Source organism: Neomonachus schauinslandi, chromosome 4, assembly GCF_002201575.2.
Source record: "Neomonachus schauinslandi chromosome 4, ASM220157v2, whole genome shotgun sequence".
Taxonomy (NCBI): domain Eukaryota; kingdom Metazoa; phylum Chordata; class Mammalia; order Carnivora; family Phocidae; genus Neomonachus; species Neomonachus schauinslandi.
In genome coordinates this window covers 124714401-124741079 of record NC_058406.1, presented here as the reverse complement: position 1 = coordinate 124741079, position 26679 = coordinate 124714401, and the positions used below count along the sequence as shown (strand labels likewise).

The following is a 26679-nucleotide window of genomic DNA, read 5'->3' as shown; positions in this document are numbered from 1 at the left end:
ATCCTCAGGTTCCTCATTTGTGAAATGGAAAATAAAAAAATAGTAGAGTACCTACTAATTATGATTCTTGGGAAATAATTAAATTAAATAACAGTATTAAGAGACCCCATGACTATTCCTTCCATTCATTGAATGTGTTTTATATATTAGGCAACACACCCAATGCCCTACAGGCATTATCTAATGCAATTTCCAGGAGATACAGATTATGCCTAAGTGTGCTTAGCCAAATAGGAAGTTCTGGGAAGTAAAGAGGAGGGTCCATACAAAGACACTTCAATTTGTGATTTAAAATCATAAAGACTGGAAGAACACTAGGAAGGAGATACAGGGAAATCGTGGTGAGGGGTGGAGTGGGGACAGATACGAAAATACCCGGGGTCTAATTTTTATAGAAGTCTTGATGACTCAGTTTTGGCCAGAATGTTCAGTCCTGCTCTAAAAGCTTGTTGCCACATAAAAACAGACTGACATTTTTATGACTTTCCTTGACAATATTTCCAAATTAACAACAGTTAAAATATATAATTACATAGAAATTTTTTTAAATGGGGAAAATGTCTAACAATCAGCAAAATGTTACAGCGCATGTGCAGGGCTGTGAGGAAATGAACAACAACAACAAAAACAGATGAGTTCTATATTTAAAAGTAAACTGTGTGGCAAAGAAGAGGAAAGAGAACAACATTCCTGATTTTAGATTAAGAGCTTGGTTATTTATCATTATAAATACAAGAAAATGGGATAATATTTTATCGAATTCAATTTCTATACTCAGCAAAAGTAGGTTAAATATATAATGTCCAAATTTCCCAGTTTGGCTCTCAGCATTTTCTCGTCTAGTTTCCTTAATTCCCATCCAGATAATAGTATGTTTCTTAAAAGTAGTATTGACATTCTTGGTTGCATAAATATTTAATAGCATTTAATTAAAAGCAGTATTGAAAATACGATGAGTTTCTTTGTTTGCTTGTTTTCCTTTTACCACTTCTGAATTTGAGGAAGCAAATCATCCCAGCAAACTTAGGCAGTCAGCAAAAAAGAAAAACATAATGAATGTTAGAGAAAAGTAAAGATTAAATTATTCTAAGACTGAAAATGAGCTGCATTTCCACTCACTCAAAATACCTTTCAAGGTTTTTTCCAAGAAAGGGATTGATCAGGAAAAATACAGAATATCTGAAGAATAATTTTAAGAATAGTTTCAATTAACTAATACTCTTTCCTGATAGCATGATGACACTTTAATGGTTAAGTAAAACAAGACATCTGCACTGGTCACAGTTGGTCAGAATTCAGAAGAACTGGTCACAATTTCTGTGAGGAAAGCAAGTTTTATCAATCCAAATGTGACCAGTATGTTGGAAAAGTTGTGCTGCTTTTAAAGAGGGGTGAGTTCACATGTTCATAGACTGACTCTAACATTTAGGAAATTTCAATTCTGGGAACTGTTCCTTCTTTTATAAAAAGCTATTTAATGCTTCAATTTCAAATACAGTATAAAATCCGAAGGGAAAACTAAGGAATTCATCTTTTAAAGGACCTAAAGTAGAGTTTTGCAAAACCTCAAAATAAAAAATAAATACTTGAATGAGGGAACCTTAGAAAATGACAATGTTTATCATAAAATGTTCCCTTTTGTTTAAAAGAGAAAACGCTCTATACTGGATTTTTTTTTAAATTAAAAAAAGTAATAGAAGAGAAAATGCTCAAGTTTCTGGTTGATTTTAATTATTCTCTGAGAATAGAAAGACAACTTAAAGAGGTAAGAGTTAGGATTTATCACTTCTGGTGCCAGCTTTTTTCATAAAGGCAGAAAAACAAATATACACAAGAGTGTGTTTGTGGAGAAAGGACCAGCATCGCATGTCCTAGTTAGTGTAAGGAAAACCATCATAAGAAACCCAGGGAACAGGTGCCTAACAATACAAAGGACAGATACCATATTCCAGGACACAGTGCAACCAAAATCAAAGACCTTTAATGATGCCACATCCCTAATAGGTAGAATACATGGGTCCAGGAACCATGGGTGGAAGCAGAAAGGTCCCTGCTTAACATCTGTTGAGGGCTGAATTGTGTCCTCCAAAAAGATACGACAAACGTCCTAACCCCTGGTAGCTACAAATGTGACCTAAGTTTTATATAGGGTCTTTGCAGAGCCATCAACTTAAAATGAGGTCATACTGGATTAGGGTGGGCCCAAATCCAATGACTCGTGTTCTCCTAAGAAGAGGGAAATCTGGACAGAGATACAGAGACAGACCCACAGAGGGAGGAAGGTCGTGTGAAGACAGAAGCAGAGACTGTAATTACTCTGTCACAAGCCAAGGAATGCCGAGGACGGCTGGCAACCGCCAGAAGCTAGAAGATAAGGAAGGATTCCTCCTTAGAGCCTTCCAAGGGAGCATGGCCTTTGGGCATCTTGATCTCAGATTTCTAGCCTCTGGAAGGATGATAGACAAATTTCTGTTGTTTTGAGCTACCCAGTTTGTGGTACTTCATTATGGCAGCTCTAAGAAACTAATATGACATCAGTCCCAGTGCCTCACTTGGGGATGTGTGCTTCCCATCCCTGAAACTCTGGCTCCATGGGTTTAAAATGTCCTGATCACCAAAGAGGCACACTTTCCCTAGGAGACAAGGCAGGGGTCCCACTGAATGTAAACTATGGTTGCCACCAGGGCATTGAGGGCTCCTTGTGCCAAGGCACCCAGGAAGAGCAATCACCATCTTGGCAAGGCTAGTGGACCCTGATCATGGTAAGGAAGTAGGGCTATTGTTACATAATGAGGGCAGGAAGGAACGTGTTTGGCACCCGGTGAATCCACTCAGGTCCCTCTTGGTACTTCCCTTGTCCAGATTTGATGGTAAATGGACAAATGCAGCAACCCTGTCCTGAGAAGGGCAGAATGAACAGGGGGATTAGGCCCCTCGGGGATATAGGTCTTAGTCATGCCACTGAGACCGGAAGGTTCAGGCTGAGAGCAAGGCTGATTTACAACAAATACAGAAGAGGGAAGATGAGCATCTGTTGCAGCCCCAAACCAGCTATAGCAGCAGGGGCTATGGCTTGTGCCCTTACCATGCTTCTTCTAGATTTTCTCCCCAGGAAGGGAGCCCATCAGAGTCACGAAGGAGACGCTTCTAGTCTTGACTCGAATGGATCTAAGGGTACAAGGTGTGGATCATGGCAGGTTGCCCACTTGGATCTCCTTCCAGAAAGGATGGGCTTATTGCCTAGCTGTTGGGATTCCTAGAAGATATCCCTCAGCTGTCTGCTCTTTAGGGCATCTTCAGTCTTTGCTGAAGAAAACTGTCCCACCCAAATCAAATCTCCTAGGGGCAGCCTGCATCCTAATGACCTAACAATGCAGAAGTGAAAACACCCAGCTTCCTTGCCCTGGCTCCCCCAAATCTAGAAGTGTCAAGCCTTTGTGAAATGGATTATCTAATTAAGCAAAGATTAACTGGATAATTGCACAGTGTTTCATAATCCACATTGACCTGTGCTTTCTCACTCCCGTGGACCTTAGAGTCACCTGCAAAACTTCTAAAATATACTGGTATCTGGACCCTATGTCCCAGAGATTCTGACTTAATCAGTTTGGTGTGGGACCAAGCATGGGTATTTTCTAAGACCTCCCCAAGGTGATTAATGTGTAGCCAGTATTGAGAACCACTAAGAGACAGCATGAAAACAAGCCCATGGGGAGTGGGTGGAGGAAGTGACCTTGAATATCTATCCTCCTTACTCCCATTTTCACACAGTTTATAGTCACTTGCTTTATCTCACCAAGGGCTTGGGGATCCCAACAGGGTTAATTCCCTGATCTGTAGGAAGTACTTACAGAAGACCGCTTTTGTCTGATCTTCACCTTCTAGCATTTTGGTTATGCTCTGTGCTGACTTTCCTGTCTGGCTGCTTCTGTGATCTTTACCTTGTCAAACTGTACTTGTTCTGTTTGCCTAGATTCCTGTTCTTCTGTAGGTCTGGCCTTCAGTGACACATGTTCCCTAAAGTGTATCCTACTTGCCTCTGGCACTGGGATTCCTGATCTCACAACTGGCGCCATCTCTGTAGGGTGCCCCCTCAGTTCCTGTGCCCTTCTATGCGGAAGGGTCCATTCAGGCAAGAAAAATGGGAAGAAAGCAGTACATTTGCTTCCTGTTCCAAGTACATGATGTAACAGACAACTTTATAAGGGCTGACATAAATAGTTTTCCCAGGAGCCTTTCAAATTCATCTCATTTTTCTATTTTTTTTAAATATTTGCCAGCAAAGACCCATGTACATATGTACACCTAAAACTAAAACCCTTTGAGTAAACGTTCATCTCCGGAATAGACACCATTTGGAGTCTCTTCATTTACCACCACGTTCGATTACCAGATGGTTATCTCTACTCAAGCTAGGGCTGACTTTCCTGGGCTTCTCTCATTCTGATGAATAGTAAGAGTGAGTAATAATGAATCCTCATGGGAGTCTGATGAGTGCAGAGGAACTTCCGCAACCCTCTAAGGAAGCAGCCTTATCACTGCCACCATGCTAATGAGACAAGCTGTTTCCCAGTCTTCTTTCCCTCTCTGTGACCTCAACTGCAGAAGTCTTTCCACTCTGGCTTTCTCACAATTTATTGCTGTGTGAATATTAAAAACTAATGTTAGCGACAGTTTTTCTTTACATTTTGTAAAGCGATATTGTATTCACTAAAATAATATATAGTTAGGGGGTTTTTTAAAAATTAGCTTTAGCCACAATTATAAAATAAGGTTACTTGGAAAATACCCTCCCTTTTCCTATGAACATTTGCTGCCGAGTATGAATATTCAGCTATTTATGGCTGATGTGTCACAAATGTAATAATTTTTTTGAAAAGATGCAAAATGCCATCTGTCATCTCAGTCATGATTTCAAAGACAGAATTTTTAAAAAGGGGAATAAAGGAGAGGAAGTGAAGAATCTTTAATAACTGTAAATTCTGGTTAAACCCTATAAAAGTTAACATTCCAGATCAGCACCCTTCTCTGTCTTCTAAAACTATCTATCTGTGTAATGGCTTTTAACATATTTTAGGCTAACTGTTCTCCTAACATAGCTCCAAAGGTCTATTTTTGCTGTTTCCTCTTTTTTTTTCGTTCCTTTACAGAATCTTGTATTACCTTTCTTTTCCAAAGAAAAATGAAAATAACTTCTAATAACTCCTAAGATCTTCTCTGCACCTGACATTTTCCTCTGCTGAAATGTATTCTTACCAAGTATCTGTTTGAGGTAGTCATTGTTTTCAAACCTTGGCAATTCAAGGAAGGGAAATCTATCTTAGAATTACAATAATATGCATATGGTACAAGAATTTTCACTTGGCAGTGGATTTTGATTTCATATGCCTGTCTGTTCTTCAGTTACAGAGATTGATTTTATTCCTCTACTCTTCTCATTTTTTTATTAGAATATAAAAATTCCACAGCAAAACCATTGCAGTTCTTGAAAACTCCACAGAAGAAGGTATGAAATGCTCTGTGGAACTGCTCAGAGAAATTGATATAATCTTGTGGCCACAGCATGAGTTAAAAAAAGATATCACAGACCAGAAGAAACTACACTAGAATAATCTGGACTTCTGATCAGTTTGAGGCTGCATTTGTGACCCCAGAAATAAAAAAATCCAGGACCTTCCCTTGGAAACCAGTTCACAAGAATCTTCCTACTCATGTTAAACTCAATTTCTTCTATTGCATTAAAACTCATTGTTCATTTGTCAAAACAAAATTTTTTTTATTTACAAAAGGAATCTATTTTTACTAACCAAAATCACATAATGCAGAAAAACTCAAAGAATAAAAAAATCAACATCAATTTAATCACCCAATGATACTGAAAACACTCTATGTACATTAAGTATGTTTAAGATAATGGATTACATTATCTATAATATAAATTCTTTTTTGTAACCTGCATGTGTATATTGCCAAATTTTTTCTATCTCATAAAATATCTTTAGCCATATAATTTTAATGACTCTCCCATAATTTATTTAAGCCAAATTAATTTATCTTTACTATTTCAACCACTCAGGTCTTGTTTCCCCGTTGTAAATACTTAAAGTCCTACTTAATAAACATTTAAACCTTATCTTTTTTTTTTAAAGATTTTATTTATTTATTTGACAGAGAGAGATAGAGAGCGAACACAAGCAGGGGGAGCAGTAGAGGGAGAGGGAGAAGCAGGCTTCCCGCTGAGCAAGGAGCCTGATGTGGGGCTCGATTCCAGGACCCTGGGATCATGACCTGAGCTGAAGGCAGATGCTTAACCATCTGAGCCATCCAGGCGCCCCTTAAACCTTATCTTATTGTTTCCTTAATAAACATTCCCAGAAGTAAATATATTACCTAGGTACTATGAAGGAATTTTTGAATTAATGGAAAAAAATCCCCACGATGGTAACAATTACATGTATTTTAAAAAATCAATAGAGGGGCGCCCGGGTGGCTCAGTCGTTAAGCGTCAGCCTTCGGCTCAGGTCATGATCCCAGGGTCCTGGGATCGAGCCCCACATTGGGCTCCCTGCTCGGCGGGAAGCCTGCTTCTCCCTCTCCCACTCCCCCTGCTTGTGTTCCCTCTCTCGCTGTGTCTCTCTCTGTCAAATAAATAAATAAAATCTTTAAAAAAAAAATCAATAGAGATAAAATAATTTAAGTACACGTATAAAAAGGAAAGCAGTTTACCTTGCACAAAAAGTACGGGGTGAATTTTAAACCCTCCTCCATTTTTCAAACGTTGAGGCAGTTGTTCAAAATGATAACTATCAATGTAGAAGTAAACTTTCAGAGCCTGCCGGCTCCCCTCCGCTTGATAAGTAAGAGGAACATCTAAAATGACATTTAATGTTACATTATTTCCAAAAATCAGGATATGTTATAAAGTATATTTGTTAACTTTTTAAAAAATCTTGAAAATCACTAGAAACTAATATATTAAAAGTACCCATGTATGTCAAGTTCAGGTTAGGCAAACTTGCTATTCAGTGAAAGAGTATTAAATCAGAATCTTATTAGCTAAAGCAACAGATTTATTACCGTACCGTATATAAAATTCTACAATAGGAAACTTTGTTATACTTTGACATGCCATATGTCTCACTTAACTAAATGAGAAGTTTAGTTACACATGGTTTGGAATCAGAATCTCCCAGGGCATCTGCCTCGTTCATATTTTAGTCAAAATGAGTCCTTGGGGTACAATTCCTAAGTAGTGTACAAGAAATTGGGTACATAGCAACCATTATCAAAATTAGCATGGGTTTTGCAAGTTCCATTCTCTGAGCATGAGATCAAAAGTGTATTACCTCTGTTGAGGCCCTATAGTCGTTAGAAATTATCTGTCCAAATTCTTTGTTTTCACAAAGATCCTGAATGTAATTACTCAAAAACAAAAAATTTTAAAAAACCCAAACCCCCAAAAACAACCAACCTGAAAAGCTACAATGTTGTAGGAGTATTTCACAGTGCTATCATAAATCCTTTTCATTTTATGTCACTTATCCATGACAAATAATTTCCAGTTCATTAAAAAAGCTAGAATAGTCATATTAACCAATTAAAAATTAAGGCAAAAATATAGTAGACATTTAATACATGTTCTTGACTCAATATTTGTTAGTTCTAACCTGCTTCTTAAATAAAATTGTTTGTAAAAGCAGAGTTCAAGGTTAAATACCATTAATGAACAGAGATTCCAGGTTTCTTATTAAATATATCTAATTATGCATATCAATAGCAGAGGTATTGTATTAACATCTACAAGTCTCTTTTATGTCATATAATAATGCTTATTTTATTTTTGTTTCTATATTTTTAAGGGAGGTATAAAGGATTTTGGCTTAGGAAAGAGAATACATTTCTCAATTGAAGAGTTGGAAATTAACTGGATTTTAATGACTGGGAAAATTCTTTTTTCCCTGGCTCTATAATAAAGAAAAAGGATGCCTGGACACTAAAGAAAATCCCTATGTGTATATACTAAGTATTTGTATATTTGAGTTCCCTTTTTCATGCAATATCTTTCATTTATATTTCAATTTTTAAAATTCCGTTCCTTTATCTTTTGGCACCAAGGTGGCCAATCTCTGTTATCAAATGGATAATGTTTTTGAAAGGAAAATAATAATGCAGCAGTTGGAGTTCTGTATTATAGGACTAACAAAGAACAAATAAAAATGCTCTACCAGGACCTAAGAAACTGAAAATGACCGAACATTATCAAGCATATTAAATTTCAAATGAAGTTAAAACTAAGAGTGAAAGAATGAAGACTTTCAAAGTAATTGGTATACCTATAAAAGTGCATAATAATGTAGAGCTGAAAATTGCTGCCTTTTACTTATGGAAATTCATCTGCTATGAAAAACTTGATGATTAGGACTATGTAATGATTTAAGGCTTCAAAAACATTATTGCACAAGGAAAAGGTCTCTGGTTCCACCCTACAGAGAGATTCATTCTAGAAAGGAGTTTCAACAGCGGCATCCCACCCCTGTAAGCAGGGCTCTCCATCACTGAATAGGCCCATGAGTTTGAAAATAAGTCTCTAGGAAGTTGTTAGTTCCCTTTGCCTAAATTGCTCTTCCTTGACTCTCTGCAGGGTTGGGTCTTGCTGGTCTTTTGGATTTCAGCTTAAAAGCTACTTCTGCTGAGAGCCCTTCCCTGTTGACCACTTAAAAGGCCACCTTATCCTCATTCATTATGCATTGCTTATTTCCTGCAGAGGATTTATCATGAGCCTAATCATCTTTGTCATTGATTCCTTATTTGTTTTCTCCCAAGTAGGTTGTGAGCTACATGAAGACAGGGATATGTCTGTCCTATTCACCATGGCATCCACAGTTCCAGGCGCAGTGCCTGGCCCATTTGGAAAGAGTGGAAGCTCAAAAATATTCATTCCCCTAATCATTATAGTAAAATTACCTGCATCACCATAAAAGGGTGGGAAGATCAGCAATCATTATATTATTCTCCAAAAACATGAAGATTTTCCATAAAATATATTTAGTTTTATACAACCTAATCATTTAGCTCACTTACTGCTCCTTCACTAATTACATAATATGGCATAGAAAGGATCTGGTACTTTCCCTATACTGTAGGTGGGTACCTTGCCACTTTGTGTCTCCCACTAGTTTCTAAGTTGCAACAACAGGGTCTTTATTTAGTCACTACTATATCTCCAGAACTTAGTTCAGCATTTAGTATGGTGTATATACGTAATAATTATTTCTTCAAAGAAAATAAAATGTCTTCAATCCAGATATTTGAGTTCTACTTGCCTGGCATGCCATATTTCTTCCAAATCTCATTATTCTTTAATGCAAAAAATATGATGATGAGAAATGTTAAATACAGCTTTTTAAAAATAATACAGAGTAATAAAGTGAGGAGGATGGATTCAAGTATTTACTGAATACCACCATGAGCCTCACATAATGCTAGAGACTTTCAGATACATTATCTTTTTAAGCCCCATGAGTCAGGGAAAGCTAGTACCCTCATGTTTGTGGATAAGAGGGGTGCAGGGTTGGAACTCAAGTTTCTTATCTTCAAAACCAGTGTTCTCTTTCTATCTTCATGCTTCCTCCCCTCTGTACTCATACTGGGTCCTTCCCTCAAAGACATGCAGCCAAAGGAGTCTTCACTACAGTGATGCAAATGAATTTGTCAATCTGACGCCTCTTCTTCTAAGCTTACAGAAAGATCAAATCACATGCAATTAATAATAAAGCTCTAGTTTCCTTCCACCACTTCAACAGGATGTGATGAGACTTGGGTATTGAAAAATTCTCTTCTTTCCTGAATCAACTTAAAAGGATAACTATACTCCTGTCATCACTGTTAGTAACTTGCTTGGAATATCTGATAGTGTAGCATTGCAAGTGACCTTTCACTAGGGATCTGTTTTCACAGAAGTTAAGGTTAACCTTTGGGGAAATACTTAAAAATATATACGAATTTTTATGTTCGTCACAGATATATGCGCATTTACATATTAATATTACTTACATGGTCTTAATTATTTAATCTTTAATATTTATTATATTTTTCAACGTGCTGAAATTAAATCTCTCATGGTAGCTACGCAATAAGTATTTTATTGAGCTTATAACATGGACCCCTTGCTTGCTTGTTCAACAGACCACTCACCAGTAATGTCATATTTGAACAATGGAAAACAGTACTCCTGTGAGCTTACGGCTCCTCAAGCAAAATTTAAAAGGAAAAAACAGGTTATATTGTGAAAACAGAATTTCTCTGCCTTTGGCAAAATCATGCCTACATTATTAAAGTAAATGAAAATATGTTCTATTTTATACATGCCCACAGAAGACCATACAACTTACTCAAATAATAATATCCTTATCAATTAATCCCCTTTACCAAGTTCTCCCTTGAATATAACCTAAATCCTTAACACTGTAATTCATGTTCTCATTCTCTCTCATTTGTCAGTGAAGATGAAACTTTAATAAAATTCTGTTCTCTCTACCTTCATAATTTAATACATACAGAATCAACTTTTACCATCCCCACAGCTACCCTCAAGGTCAAGTCGCCGTCATCTTTCAACCTGGGCCACTGAAGTAGCTTCCTAACTGGTCGTTCTGCTTCTGTCCTTGAGCCCAACAATGCTCTATTCAACACAGCAGTCAGAGGTAGCCTTCAATATGTAAGCCAGATCATGTCGTTCCTCTGCTCCATGGCTTAATTAGAAAGGCAAAGTTCTTTCAATGGTCTGGCTGCCTCTCTGTTCTCATCCCCTGCTCTTTCACCTCACCCATGCTGCCCCAGTCACACATGCCTCCTTGCTATCCTGAGAGCATGCTACACCTGTTCCCACCTCAGAGTCTGGAACACCCCTCTTCCAAATACCTCTCCACCCCTTTAGGTCTTTGCTCTCCTTTTTGGTAAGGCTTTCCTAGCTTGTTAAATATTTGCAACCTCTCACCTGCCCCTGCATTGTTATCCTTTGTTCTCTTCTATTTCCTCTCATACATTCATATTATTGTCTTCTAGTTTATGATCAAATTAAGTTATTTATGTTGCTTATTATTAATCTCTCCCCACTTGAATATCAGCTCCAAGAGGGATATGTTTGCTTAGTACTCTCCTGTATCCAACACCTAGAATAGTGCTTGGCCATAAGTAGGCATTTAAGAAATTTTGATGAATGAATGTATGCTTATCATTCTTAAATCACATTAAATGATTGTTTAATGATTTAAATGAGTATTTATTGGGTTCCTACTTATCATTCTATACATTAGGAATATGAAAATAAATAAGAACCTTTCCCAGCCCTGAAGAAGCTCACATCTTCTACCTTATGTAATACATAGGACCCTCACACTTCCAAAAAAAAACAAGAAACAGAAAAATAACAAACTGCTAAAGATTTCTTGGGTTGATAGATACATTTTAAACCTATTCATGATAATGTTGAAATGGTAGATAAATGATAACTCGCAGCAAAGATATAGAGATTAAAGCCTAGGTATTTCTATTTCTCTGAATGTATGCTTCTAAAATATTCCATTTGTTAGGCTTAACGATGGCAAAAGGCAAAATTGAAGGGTTACTTTTCAGTCCTTCAATTCCATTCAAAAAGTAACTTCTTTGCAACATTAGTTACAACTATGTTCTGTTGAAATTCTCTCCTTTATTCTTAACACTGTTTTTTCCTCCTATTTTTGTAACCATAAAACCATTTTTCCTACTGACTGTATACACTTAATTGATATTTATTCATTCATTTCCTTGAAAAAAAAAAATACTGCCTTTTTCATTACAGACACTCTCTTGGGTGCTGGAGATATGACAGCAAACAAGACAGGAAAGATTTTGCCATCTTGGAAACAGAACAGGATGAATAAATGAATCAAGACACTTAATATAATTATATTTATACACATTAAAATTTGACACTCAGATGTAATGATTGTCAATTTCCATTGTTAAGCTAGGGAAAATGGAGAATATATGTTTACACCTTCTGAATTATAAATTTTATCCATTATTGCCAAATGAAATAATTATGTCTTTCTTGATTGGTTTACATCTGAATTTTACACAATGTGAACATAACTTAGGTTTCCTCTCTTTCTTCTTGGCCCTAAATACTTGTATTCATTGCCTGCTAATACATTCTCTACAGGATCAACTGAAATAAGAAAGGAAAACTCAATTCAGTCAGTTTTGCTATATAATATTTATATATTTGCATAAAATCTTGAAGGCCATTGAGTTTATCCACTATAGCCAGAAATATTAGGGCAGTCCTTTTATTAAAAAAAATTGACATGAAAAAAGCAGCAGAAAGGACAAATATTCTATGGTCCCACTTACGCAAAGTACTCTAGGCACCTGCATAAAGACAGAAGGTAGAATAGAGGTTACTATGGACTGGAGGAGGAAGAATGGGGAGTTATTGTGTAATGAGAATGCAGTTTCTGTTAAGTAGGATGAAAAAGTTTTGAAGATGGGTGGTGGAAATGGTTGTACAACATTGTGAAGGTACTTAATGCCACTGAATTGTACATTGAAAACTGGTTAAATGCTAAACTTTATCATTTATATATTTTATCACAGTAACAGGGAAAAAAAAAGAAAATCTTGACTAGAACAAAATTTTGATGCACACACTCAAGAAAAGTTTTGGAGGCCAAACTAATAGATGAAAATAAAAGCTTAGAATTATCTATAGATTTAAATTATATATATTTTCTATCACTTCCACAGTTGGTTATTATTATTTTCCCCTAAATATAATATTTTATATAAAACAATTTGAACTATATATCAAATATATTAACATCAAAGTTAGGCCATATGTTGTTTGATGCCAAAAAAATTCTATGAAACACCTATGAACCATTTAACTACTTACTTGCAACCAGTGGTTCCTCTTCTGATGGTTTAAAGTAAAAAGAAACTTTTTCCAAATCAAATAGTGCAACGAGTGTATCTTCTAGCATGGCTTGTTCATCTGTCTAAAAGGAAAGGAAACAATACATGATATGATAGAATTGTATAGGATAGACTATAACATAACATCACATCGCCAGACCTTAAGCAGCTTCACTTGTGTTTTATTTACATGCAAACCAAATTACCAACACTTATCTAAGAATTTACTGCCTAAAATGAAATTAACAAATCCCTCAAAGTTACAAGTCTCTTTTATAGTTTTAGATTTTTCTTTTTCTAGATTATCTAAATGGTTCTACACAACTTTTCAGTCTATTTTGTAGCTAGATTCAAACCATATTGATTTTTTTAAATTTTATTATGTTATGTTAATCACCATACATTACATCATTACTTTTTGATGTAGTGTTCCATGATTCACTGTTTGCGTATAACACCCAGTGCTCCATGCAATAAGTGCTCTCCTTAATACCCATCACCAGGCTAACCCATCCCCCCACCCTCCTCCCCTCTAGAACCCTCAGTTTGTTTCTCAGAGTCCATCGTCTCTCACGGTTCGTCTCCCTCTCAGATTTCCCCCCCTTCATTTCTCCCTTCCTACTATCTTTTTTTTTTTTTTTAACATATAATGTATTATTTGTTTCAGAGGTACAGGTCTATGATTCATCAGTTTTACACAATTCACAGTGCCCACCATAGCACATACCCTCCCCAATGTCCATCACCCAGCCATCCCATCCCTCCTACCCCCCCCACTCCAGCAACCCTCAGTTTGTTTCCTGAGATTAAGAATTCCTCATAATGATTTTTAACATTTACAAAAAAATGTGTATACAATAAGCATCTATCTGCCTCTAAACTTCTATAATCTTAAAAATGTAACAGCTAAAAGGCAAGAATATCATTTTATTGAAAAGCTACAGTACATAGTTGCCATCCTGTTTATAATAATAAAAGCAATTTGCATGTATGCAATGATTTTTCTTCCAAAGATCTTGGGGACAAGAATCATTTTTATCTTACTTGCCTTTATAGGGCCTTAATCTAAAATCCTGTGACTATGCAATCTGATTTGTTTTAATCACTCCTTTCATTCTAACAGCATATTATTTTACAGCTGAGGCAAGTAAGGCCCAGACGTGGTAACAAGTTCAGTGCATGTCTCAGCAATATTATCTTTCTAGTACTACCTTCTGGCCTTCCTATTAGCAGTTTTGTGCATGAAGAAAGAATTATTAGCCTTATCATACACAGCTTATCTTTTAAATGTAACATTTGTTTCCTTAAGAATATCAATGATCCTTTTAAATAGTGATTTTAACATGCTTTAACATACATTTTTTTAAAGTGGGCTCCAACCCCAGTGTGGAGTCCAACCCAGGGCTTGGACATATAACCCTGACATCAAGACCTGAGCTGAGATCAAAAGTTGGATGCTTAACTGACTGAGCCACCCAGGCGCCCCACTTTATATACATTTTTAAAAGTTGCCATAAGCTTATAGCCCTATTTTTTGGGCCACATGAACAGAGGGTGAAGGAGATAGTAAAGAATGTCTGTTGTGTGAAAAAGAATCACCAAGGCAACCCCAGATCCCAAAGATCTATAGCATGGAAACCAAAAAATTAAGACAATCATCACCTTTGCACCCTGGTTTGGTACTTAATGCAGTATATGGTACACAGTAAGTGCTGGAAAAATGTTTAGTGAACTGTTATTTTTTAAAGTCCATTGAAGTAAGCAAGAGTATATGCCATGAACCTGGAATAGGAAGGACAGGACTGAAGAATCAGTATCTTCCCAATTAAGAAGAATACATACAAAGAAGAGATGTCCCAAACAGGTGGGCCTCTGGTTGCTATAGTGCAAGCCATGACCCTTCAGCAGATGTGGCTAAAGTGATACCCAGGTGACTACGGATTGTGCTCAGATCAGGAACACACACACTCCCGGCTCCTGCAGCTCCCAGAGAACCTTCCACACTTTTTATGCACTTGTTACCAGAGGCAGACAAAATATGGGTTTCTTTGGGTTTTTTTTAAAGCAACTTTGGATTTTTTATCAAATCTTTAAATGAAGTTAAGGGTTTCAAAAGACTAAGAAAAAAACAGTTTCTTGAGATGTAATTCACATACTATAAAATTCACCATTTAAAGTGTATAGCGTAGGTGTTTTTAGTATATTCACAGAGTTGTGCAACTAACACCATAATCTAATTTTACTATATTTGCACCACCCTAAAAGGAACTCCATACCACTAGTATTCATGCCCCACGTCCTCTTCCCCAGTCCTGGGCCCCAGGCAACCGTTAGTCTACTTTCAGTCTCTGAAATTTGTTTATTTCACATATAACATAATAATGGACCCAGATAATACGTGGTCTTTTGCAACTGGCTTACTTCACTCAGCATAATGTTTTCAAGGTCCGTCCATGTTGTAGCATGTGTCAGCATTCCATTCTTCTTTTATTGCTGAATAATATTCTATGGTATGTCTGTACCACAACTCATTTATCCAATTAGCAACTCATGGACATTTGGGCTGTTTCTACTTTTAAGCTATTATGAATAATATTGCAAAGAATATCTGTGTACAAGTTTTTGTGCGAAAGCTTTCATTTCTCTTGGATATTACATAGTAGTAGTAGTTTAATCAAGTGCTGGGACTTTTACTTTAAATTTAATTTTGTTTGAAATCCCAAGGAATGGGAGAAAATATTTGTAGTTTATATATCTGATAAGTGACTTATATCCAGACTCTAGAAGGAATTCTTAAAACTTAAAACAATAAAAAGGCAATTCAATTAAAAAGTACACAAAGGATTTGAATAGGTGTTTCTCCAAAGAAGATGTAAAATGGCCAAAAAGCCCATGAAAACATGATCAACATCATTAGCCACTGGGGAAATGTAACTCAAACCTGCAGGGAGATACTGTGACACCTGTGAGGTGGATAGCTATAAGCCAATAGATGACCATAAGTGTTGGTAAGGAGAAACTGTAACCCTCATACATTGCTGGTGGGAATATAAAACAGTACAGCCAATTTTAAAAATTTCATATATATATTTTTTTAATTTGAGTATAGTTGACACACAATGTTACATTAGTTTCAGGTGTACAACATAGTGATTCAACTTCTCTATATGTTATGCTATGCTCGCCGCAAGTGTAGCTACCATCTGTCACCATACAACGCTGTTACAATACCATTAACTATATTCCCTATGCTGTGCTTTTTTTTATTTTTCCTCATGCTGTGCTTTTATTCCCATGACTTATTCATTCCACAACTGGAAGTCTGCATCTCCCACTCCCCTTTATCCATTTTGCCCATCCTTCCCTTTGGCAACTGTCAGTTTGTTGTGGTATTTATAGGTCTGATTCTGTCTTTTGTTTGTTTACTCATTTGTTTTGTTCTTTAGATTCCACATGTAAGTGAAATCATATGGTATTTGTCTTTCTCAGTCTGACTTATTTCACCTAACATTATACCCTCTAGGTCCATCCATGTTGTCACAAATGGCAAGATCTCATCTTTTTTATGGCTGAGTAATATTCCTCTGTGTGTGTGTGTGTGTGTGTGTGTGTGTGTACAGCGTGTGTGTGTGTATTGTACATCATATATCCATTTGTCTATTGATGGACACTGAAGTCAGTGTAGCCATTCTGGAAAATAGTATGGCACTTCTTCAAAATGTTAAACATAGAATTTCCATATTACCCAGAAATTCTACTACTAGTAGATTAAACAATGGCAGTTTTAAAGTAGGAGTAGAATAGGAATGAAGCCTCATTCATTCACTCATTCAACAGACACTTCATGCTACCATGTGTTAGGAAGTGGCCTTCCTATCTTGCGTAATTTCTATTTGATAAGAAATGATTAATTAATATTTTTTAAATTTTAAAGCATTTCCAAAAGTGCCTTATTTCAAAATTTTCATTAGTTAAACCTGTGTAGTTTTACTGGCAACCAAGTAAGAAACTGATCACTAACATGGAGTGCGTAGAGTCTTTTCAAAAGCCTCTCTTTCTCTGAAGTACACTGAGGTAGACTTCCTTACCTTTCATTCCAGAATCTTTTATGACTGTGCAATTCTGCAATTACCTCCCTATCCTCATTATCATTGCAGAAAAGCACTTTGATATATAAAGTCACATACATCTGTTTAAAAACTCAACTGTTACTTGGTAGCCACATATTCTGTGTGTAATTTAATGGGTGACACAGCATCTCATGTTTAAAATCACGATTCTATTTAATGAGCTCCTGAAGTGTATATATAAAGAGTGAACATATTTGCCTTAAACATCATGACAACTATCAGAACCACAAAAAGGATATGTTAAAAAACCACTTTTATTTGTCAAATATTTTGAGATACTTTCCTCATAGGCACTGTGGGAAATGGATGCATAAATATGGAATATTCTTAGATTTAACAGGACAAACATGCATACAAAGAAAGGAAATAAAATCATTGAACATACACAAATTTTAAACAGACTGTCAGACAGTATGGCATGCAAGTTGTCAGATATTGTCTATCAAGCATTCTCCCAACATCAACCTCAGTGGGAGCTTGGGTTTCATGGCAGGCTGTTTCTTCTGGACTGGAAATAAGGAACCACAGCAGAAAGACCCTCTTCCCTCTGATGATCTTTCTCAGTGCTTAGGGATACAGGAATTAGTAACAGATGGAGGCTTTCTCAGCTTGTAGCAGCCAGAGAGCAAATAAAAATCAGGAAAGAAGGAATACCTTCTATCTACCTACCCAAATCATATTTGCCCCTGGTAAAATGCATTCTTTTCAAGTAGCTGACTGCTGACACATAATGAATAACCACTTCTTATTTGGGAGCATGTTACAACGTATGTTCCAGTGGGAGGCATTGTGATTCCTTACCAGGTTTGGCGACAGGAGTGACTGGAAGTGAAAAAGAACACCTGCATTCGCTATCTGGTCCAGCCACCTTCTGCTGGCTTCTCCCGTGTCCATCTCATTGTCTTTGCTGTTGTCAAACATCTGGTTTAAGGCTGCCATGAGCTGCTCGGAGAAGGCACACACGGTGGCCACAAGACTTTGGCAGAAAACCATGTCTCTTCGGAGTTGTGTCTCACTGTCTGTAAGCCAGGAGGACATAAAGACAGTTTTGGAAAAATGTCACAGGTAAAGAAAACCAATTAATTAAGCGTATATAGCTGGTGTTATTTCATCCTTTCACCAAACTCAAACCATGTGAAAAATGTGAATTTGAGCTCTACTAATGAGCACAAACACTTTAGCACATATGCTTTTGAGAAAACATTAAACACCAGAAAAATGTAAAAAAAAAAATTAAGTTTTTCTTAATTGTGACTTTATCTTGCAATCATTAAATTGTTTTATAAAACCCGAGGGAAAAAAATAAGGCTTGGTTATTTTTTGATGGAACACACTTTGTGTTTGTTGCATGATACTACCTAAGGGAAAATCAAAGTCCAATTTTTCAGTTTGTGTTGGCAATGAAATACATTATTAATACTAATTATTTTTATTTTTTTATTTTTATTTTTTTTAAAGATTTTATTTATTTGAGAGGGACAGCGAGGGGGAGGAGAGAGAGAGAGCATGAGCAGGGGGAGGGGGCAGTGGCAGAGGGAGAAGCAGACTCCCTGCTGAGCAGGGAGCCCGATGCGGGACTCGATCCCAGGACCCCGAGATCATGACCTGGGCTGAAGGCAGACGCTTAACTGACTGAGCCACCCAGGCGCCCCAATACTAATTTTTTTAAATGACCTAATAAACTTACTCAAATATTAAGGTGAAATGCACATGGGGAAAGAGTATTGATGTCTGATTGTAACAATAAGCAAATCTGGATCTCTTGGATTTACCTATTAAACTTCATGAGTTATAAACATGTCCAGTTTATAAATTATTGTATTTCTTCGAAATAAGGAATGTGTTTACAGTTTTAACATACATTGATTTTCACCAGGATTCTTATTCTGTAGTTGGCTGGATTTTTGATTGACCCATATTGAAGCTATATTTACCTGTGAATGGCCACTCCTGGGCCACAGTTTTTTCAAGTGGAAAGAAGCTTGCCTCTGGGAACCTGATCACAGAGATTCACCTCTTTGCATTTTTGGATATTTACAAACTCCATAAACTATATAAATGCCAAGCCATACATTCTGTACATTGAGAAATCACTTGTACTATATGAACAACAAAAGCAAAAATACTCATATTTTCAGAAGTGTATTGAATATTTCAAGGGCTCAAAATTTTCTGAAATGAAGAAGCACTGTCAATATTAGTGCATAACACAGACATAAATGTTGCCATGAGTTCTTGCTTTATCGATAAAAAGGCATAATTTTTAAGTTGTTTACCAAGAACAATGAACATATGTTTTTAATAACCATCAAAGGCATGTGAACACATAATGTAATTGCTGTGTGTTACCTCGTTTCACTGTTAGTAAAAGCTACTCTTGAAAATTTTATTAGAAAAAGGATTAAATATTCAAAATATTTAATTTTATAATGAAATTTCATAATGAAAATATAACATAATTTTATTATGTTGATCTATACGAACTTGTTGCTTTACTTGGTCAAAATGGTCGAATATGGCAATTCCATATGGTTCAACTTATTAATTTAATCAATTACATGTGTTAGACATTTCCCTTAAGTAATTATATACCATGTGCTTCATTCAAATAGATAGAAAAGAGTGTTTTATAAGTAACTGTAAAATAGCTCAAGTAGGAAAAAACTTTATCCAATTCTTGATTAAGAAAAAAGCAAAACACCTATCCTGTTGTTGTACACAATTTCTAACAAAGTGTAGACATTCAATAACTATTTACTGAATTAATAAATGAAAATAATGAACCAGTAGAGCAACTAACAAACAAATTAAGTGAAATGAAAATGTATGAGCTCATTCTCTGATTTCTTGAAATGTCTGGATTTAGTTTGACCTAAAAGGGTAATTCACATAGCTTGTTAGCCCAAATGTGTAGCTGCAGTGCTGAGATTCAAGACAGAAACTAACTAAAATTGCCCTATATGTTTCTTGTACAGTTTGTTTTGCTTTCTGTTGTTCTATAGCAAAGCAGAAAATCTAGGGAAGTTAAAATAATCCTTCAGTAGTTTTGGCAAAAATACTCCCACTTATAACCTGAGAATAATTTCATAATCAAAACTGAATTGGAAAGAAATGCCTTCTATCAACAATGGTAAGCTCAAGTTAGAGAAGGAAGGATCCAGGGCCACTGAAAAACCTTTAGATCACAAGGATTAGTAACTTTGCCACTAGCAGAAATAGTTATCTTCAAATTGCTTTTGAGAAGAAATGCCTTTTTTTTTAAACCTTAGAAAGAACAAATGTTTATTCTACATTCTGCTACTATATTCTATATGCATTTTAAGCCAAATAAAATTTTCATTCAACCTCATTCTCAAATCAGAACTGATCACACAAAAGTTGTATTTCTTCATTACTTCAAACTTTTCACACTGAATACACCACTGGAATTAAACATGGCACCAATTACTGGGGGTTTGAAGGTGTCCAAGTTGAGGCCTCGGCCATGTCTATGCTCACAGTAGAGTAAGAGAATTTGATATGCAAGATGCCCTGGACCACACTGCCATTTAAATTTCAAACCAACATATTTTCAAATGAAAAACACCTTACAACTCCTTACTACTTTATGAGGTGATTTTCAGTTGCATTTTCCTATTTCCCATAGAGTAAATGACTTGTTTGCATAGACTTCAATATGCCCATCATACTGAGTTTTTCAAGTAACTTTGTACACATTATCACCTCCCAGTGAGTAATAAAGGTAAAAAACTCAAGAGTGGCAGAAAGGGGTCTATACAATCTACCCTCAAGTTACGCTGACAGCTTATAAATGCATTACTTCCCTTCATTCATCCTCTACACCAGCAACAATCTTCCCAGGCTATATCTGAAAGTAGCCAGAACTCTGGCTATACAGAACTCTTCTCTTTGAGCCCACACACCACTGCTCAGGTTCCTCAAATGCTAAATGCCCTTATAAATGCTCTTATGGCTCACACCTTTGTCCATGGGTCTTCTGGCTGTGGGCACTTTCCCACCCTCTCCACCAGCAAACTAAATTGTCCTTCCACAGTTTGGCTATCGTGAACATTGCTGCTATGAACATTGGGGTGCCCCTTCTTTTCACTACATCTGTATCTTTGGGGTAAATACCTAGTAGTGCAATTGCTGGGTCGTAGGGTAGCTCTATTTTTAACATCTTGAGGAACCTCCATACTGTTTTCCAGAGTGGCTGCACCAGCTTGCATTCCCACAGTATAAGAGGGTTCCCCTTTCTCCACATCCTCGCCAACATTTGTTGTTTCCTGTTTTGTTAATTTTTGCCATTCTAACTGGGGTAAGGTGGTATCTCATTGTGGTTTTGATTTGTATTTCCCTGACGGCTAGCGATGTTGAACATTTTTTCATGTCTGTTAGCCATTTGTATGTCTTCTTTGGAGAAATGTCTGTTCATGTCGTCTGCCCATTTTTTGACTGGGTTATTTCTTTTTTGAGTGTTGAGTTTGAGAAGTTCTTTATAGATCTTAGATATCAGCCCTTTGTCTGTATTGGGGATTATGCTAAGTGAAGTAAGTCAAGCAGAGAATGACAATTATCATGTGGTTTCTCTCATATGTGGAACATAAGCAATAGCACAGAGGACCATAGGGAAAGGGAGGGAAATCTGAAGGGGGGAGAAATCAGAGAGGGAGACGAACCATGAGAGACTACGGACCCCGGGAAACAAACTAAGGGTTTTGAAGGGGTAGAAATCAGAGAGGGAGACGAACCATGAGAGACTATGGACGCTGGGAAACAAACTAAGGGTTTCAGAGGGGAGGGGGTGGGGGGATGTGGTAATAGGGTGATGTATTAAGGAGGGCACGTGTTGTGATGAGCACTGGATGTTACACGCAACTAATGAATCATTGAACATTGCATCAAAAACTAATAATGTACTATACAGTGGCTAACTGAACATAATAAAAAAAATAAAATAAATCGTCCTTAAGAGTCAACTCCTTGAACTACTGGAACCCATTGAACCACCGAAATATTAACTACCCTTGAGAAATTTCCTTTCTCCTTCCGTAGGTATTATGGAGTTCCTACTCTGCCATCACGGTCCAGGGGACATCCTTATACTAGATGGCTCATCACTCAGCAGTGTGGGAGTTTGTTTACATGTTTGGGTTCCCCAAGAGACCATCAGCACATCAAGGACAGAGGAAGTAGCATATAATGTGAATGGTGCTCATGGACCTAGAGATGTATAATCTGCTTTCATCTACCCATTCCACTCATTTTAAACCATATAATCCTAGGTATCAGATTCCTTTATATATTATGGGTTATTTCTACTTAGATCTGCAATAAAGATAAATGAGATATAAAGATAAATGGCTTAGTTAGTAAAGTGAAATTGCACAGTATTGTTATTGTGATTTTTCTTTTCTCCAGCATCTAGCAGGGTGTCTGGCACTGAGTGGGTTTCAGTTCTATTGCTGACCAGGGAAGGAACCATATGATGAATAAAGACACCAATATAAGCAAACTCCCAAAAAAAAACTGACAAGTCTCTTTTAATTATACAGCTGTTCGAAATTCACGAGTGTCCATCCTTCCCCAAAACTATTCTCATTCCTCATTTTTATCAATAAGAACTACGGCAGGATCAACAACAACTGCTTCCAGCTTCTAGCAAAAGAAGAAAAGCAGGGAGCTGTTTTTTGGTGACAGTTTGTTTATTGTTTATTGTTTTTGCAGAGTAAGAATTCTCTTGTAGTGGGAATACACTCAAAAGAAATGGATGTTTTACTTATCAAAGGCTTCCGTTTCATTCCAGTATTTGAGCACCTACTTAAACTCACCTTTTACAAACATGTTTTAAAATAGTAACACTTTATTTACTCTCCGCGGTTTAAAAAGCTCAAATTCCATAGCTGGTCTAAAAAGAATAATAGACACACAAGTAATCCCAGTCATTATTCTGCGACTGTAGGGAAAAGAAAATAATAATAAAAAAATAACAGAGAGATAAAAGAGAGATTAGAGAGAGAGAAGGATAGGAATAGAGGTGAGTTAAAAATAATATTAGCAGACACAATCTACCCTTTTCAAGTGGAGAGCATAATTCTGCAGCCAACAATATAGAGTAATTTGGCTACATTCTGGTGCCATCCTATGTAAACGAGGGAAAAAAAGTGAGTAAATAAAGTAGGAAAAAGGGACTTATCACAGGAATAGAAAAATAAAATTGATTTCAAAATAAGGATCTATAAGAATAGCCATCTGAATATTAATTAATACAGCAATGCATTCCAGGACCACTTCTGGAATTGCCATAACTAAGTTTGAATTTCATCTGCCACCTACTATTTATGCATTTACTCAATCAAGCATCTAATCTTCCAGATGCTCAAAAATATGTGTTGAATGAATACCATTTCTTGTTAATATTATTAATAAGCTTGAATGTTAATTTCTTCACTTTTAAACCTGTAGAAAGATAATAATATTCTCATAGAGTGACTGTGAGGACCCAAGGAAATCCATAAATATGAGGTCTATCAACTGTGTGGTTATTAGTAAAACTAAAAAAAGTAAGATGTTTTTGTTATTATTATTACTCAGTCAAAAAAGCAAGACAACTACGTGTTTAATTAAAGCAAAAACCGGCCAACAAACAAAAAGAAGCCCTCTGGTTAACTTGACTCATTCATTCACTTATAATTTAAATTTTCCAGGTGTGGTAGATTGTAAAAGACTCCTGCTTCCAAAGTACAGGTCTGCTTTTCCACCCCTTGAATCTGAGCCCACCTACATCCTTGTTCATAAACAAAAGTTAGACATAGTTCCACAATAAATCCCATTTGCACAATTAACTTTACCCAAACCTGCTTCCCTTCTCCTTTTTAATTATATTCTATATAAATACTTATATATATATGTTTGTACCTATAATTGAAGATGAGCATGTTTTTATGTTTTTGTGTTTTTATTAAAACTAAGTATTTTCTTAAATCTTTGCAAGATTTTAGAGAAAGTAGGGACTGTATTTCCATCTAATTTGTTGAAGGCATTGCATTGGTATCATGAGATTTCTAAGGTCATGGACCACAATAATTTCAAATAGTAAAAATAATGAAAAATATTACCTGAATATTCAAGAAGAGCCAGGAGTATCCTACACTTTACCTCTGCAGAAAAAGAAAACATTAACAGTTAGTTGTTCAGTCTTCTTCTGTCACTAGCACCACATTTTAACTGTGTAAAAATTAGCACAATCTTACTATATTAGATAATAAAAATCCCGTTTACTTGACATGCTATTCTTCCTATCTGTCTATATAAATTCTATCCATTGCTCAAGATGCTAAAATTTCTTACAGTTCTGAATTGAATTAGCCTGTGAAACACCATTCAAATCCTGCTACCTCTGTTAAGTCATCCTTAACTGCTGTAGTTTGCATGGTGTTCTCTAAACTCCTATAGGTATTAGGGTCTTGATCAATAAGCTCTCAAACAGTATTTTTTCTTAGTTACTTAAACTTTTAAAGATTATATATGCATTTTATAATCTTTATATATAATTATACATATCATATTGTTCATTATATATTAGAATTATAAATTATATGTAATTATACAGATTATACTTAGAGATTATATAGCATGTGTATATGTGTATACATATATATATGTAATATACACAGGGTATATATTATACATATATAATCTCTCTCTCTAGACTTCCTTTCCAATCTGTAAGTCAAGAACTGCCCTAAAGGGCAGAACAATACTAAATAGTTCCAAATACTCTTCTTCCCAACCTATCTCCAAACAAGAACAATCACAAATGTTTGCTAAATGATGTGTATTAACTTCATACTCATTGCTTTACTTCTAATTGGTAAATAGCTTACTAGCAATAAGTAAATATAAAAACATACAGAGCTTCTCTATGTGTCCAAGATTATGGGAAATAAAAAAGGTTAAGTTGCATCCTAATCCAAACAGGTTCACAATAGAGTCAGAGTGACAAAATTACCTGATAAGAAATATAGGAGATACTTGAGAGGACATTACATTTTATAAGTGAGAACACAAGAACAAGAGAATTTCAGAGGCAGGAAAGTACCCTGGACGAAGAGTTACAAGACCTATCTGCTACAATCATCCCCCTTTATCTACGTGGGACATTCCAAGACCCCCAGTGGGTGCCTGAAACCATGGGTAGTACCAAACCCTATATATACTATGGTTTTTCCTGTACATACATATACCTATGACAAAGTTTAATTTACAAATTAGGCACAGTAAGAGATTAACAACAAGAACTAATAATAAAATAGAATAATTATAATAATATACTGTATTAAAAGTTACGTGAATGTGGTCTCTCTCAAAATATCTTATTGTACCATACTCATCCTTCTTGTGATGATGTGAAATGATAAAATGCCTGTGTGATGAGATGAAGTAAGGGGAATGATGTAGGCATTGTGACAAGGAGTTAGGCTACTACTGACCTTCTGACAATAAGTCAGAAAGAGGATCATCTCGGGGCGCCTGGGTGGCTCAGTTGGTTAAGCGACTGCCTTCGGCTCAGGTCATGATCCTGGAGTCCCAGGATCGAGTCCCACATCGGGCTCCCTGCTTGGCAGGGAGTCTGCTTCTCCCTCTGACCCTCCTCCTTCTCATGCTCTCTGTCTCTCATTCTCTCTCTCTCAAATAAATAAATAAAATCTTTAAAAAAAAAAAAAGAAAGAAAGAGGATCATCTCCTTCTGGACTGTTGTTGACTAAGAGTAACTGAAACCAAGGAAAGCAAAACAGTGGATAATGGGGTACTCCTGTACTAGCTTTGTGGTCTTCAGAAAATGGCTAAACCATAGTTGACCCTTGAACAACACAGGTTTGAACTGCATGGGTCCACTCATATGTGGAATTTTTTCTATAAACACAGTATAGTACTGTAAATGTATTTTTCTTTTCTTCATGATTTTCTTAACATTTTCTTTTCTCTAGCTTCCTTTATTGAAAGAATACAATATAGGATCCATATAATATACAAAATATGTATTAACTGATTGTTTATGTTATCATAAGGCTCTGGTCAGCAGTGAGTTTGGTACTGAGGTTTTGGGGGAGTCAAAAACTATACACAGGTTTTTGACTATGCAGGGAGTCAGTGCCCCTAACCTTTATGCTGTTCAATAGTCAACCATACTTTGAGTTTCAAGGTGCTCATTCATAAGTGATGATAACACCTATCTTATCTATTTTATAGGCCTGTGTATGAAAAATAAATGGGGATATATATTAAAAGCCTTGGAAAATTATTTAACATGCTGTGTATCTGTGAAGCACTGTTATTATTGTAATCTGAATCCACCTAAAAAGTTGGTATAGAATTCTGAGTCTTGAAAATGTTTTTAAACATTTTTTAAAGTTACAATGTCAAGGGAGTAGGTACATATCCTAAGAGTGGGAAAGAGTGCTAGCAAGAGAATATAGTAAAGAATGAATACCAAATATCCAACAATCTAGCATAGAAAAGATTTTATTATATCATTTAGAGACTGAGATTGGGATACAATTAGAAAGCCTCATTGAAAAACAGCATCCAACAT

General features: G+C 36.1%; 1 protein-coding gene across 1 annotated transcript in view; it reads right to left on the bottom strand.

Moving 5' to 3' along the window:
• PREX2 (phosphatidylinositol-3,4,5-trisphosphate dependent Rac exchange factor 2) overlaps nucleotides 1-26679 on the bottom strand; it is a 284920-nt gene that overhangs the window by 70552 nt on the left and 187689 nt on the right. Inside the window, exons 31-34 of the mRNA XM_044914225.1 lie at nucleotides 24203-24244; nucleotides 17886-18103; nucleotides 12935-13037; nucleotides 6727-6870 (exon numbers count right to left, since the gene is read on the bottom strand). Of these exons, the coding sequence (XP_044770160.1) occupies nucleotides 6727-6870; nucleotides 12935-13037; nucleotides 17886-18103; nucleotides 24203-24244 (507 nt within the window). The remainder of the gene's footprint in view (nucleotides 1-6726; nucleotides 6871-12934; nucleotides 13038-17885; nucleotides 18104-24202; nucleotides 24245-26679) is intronic.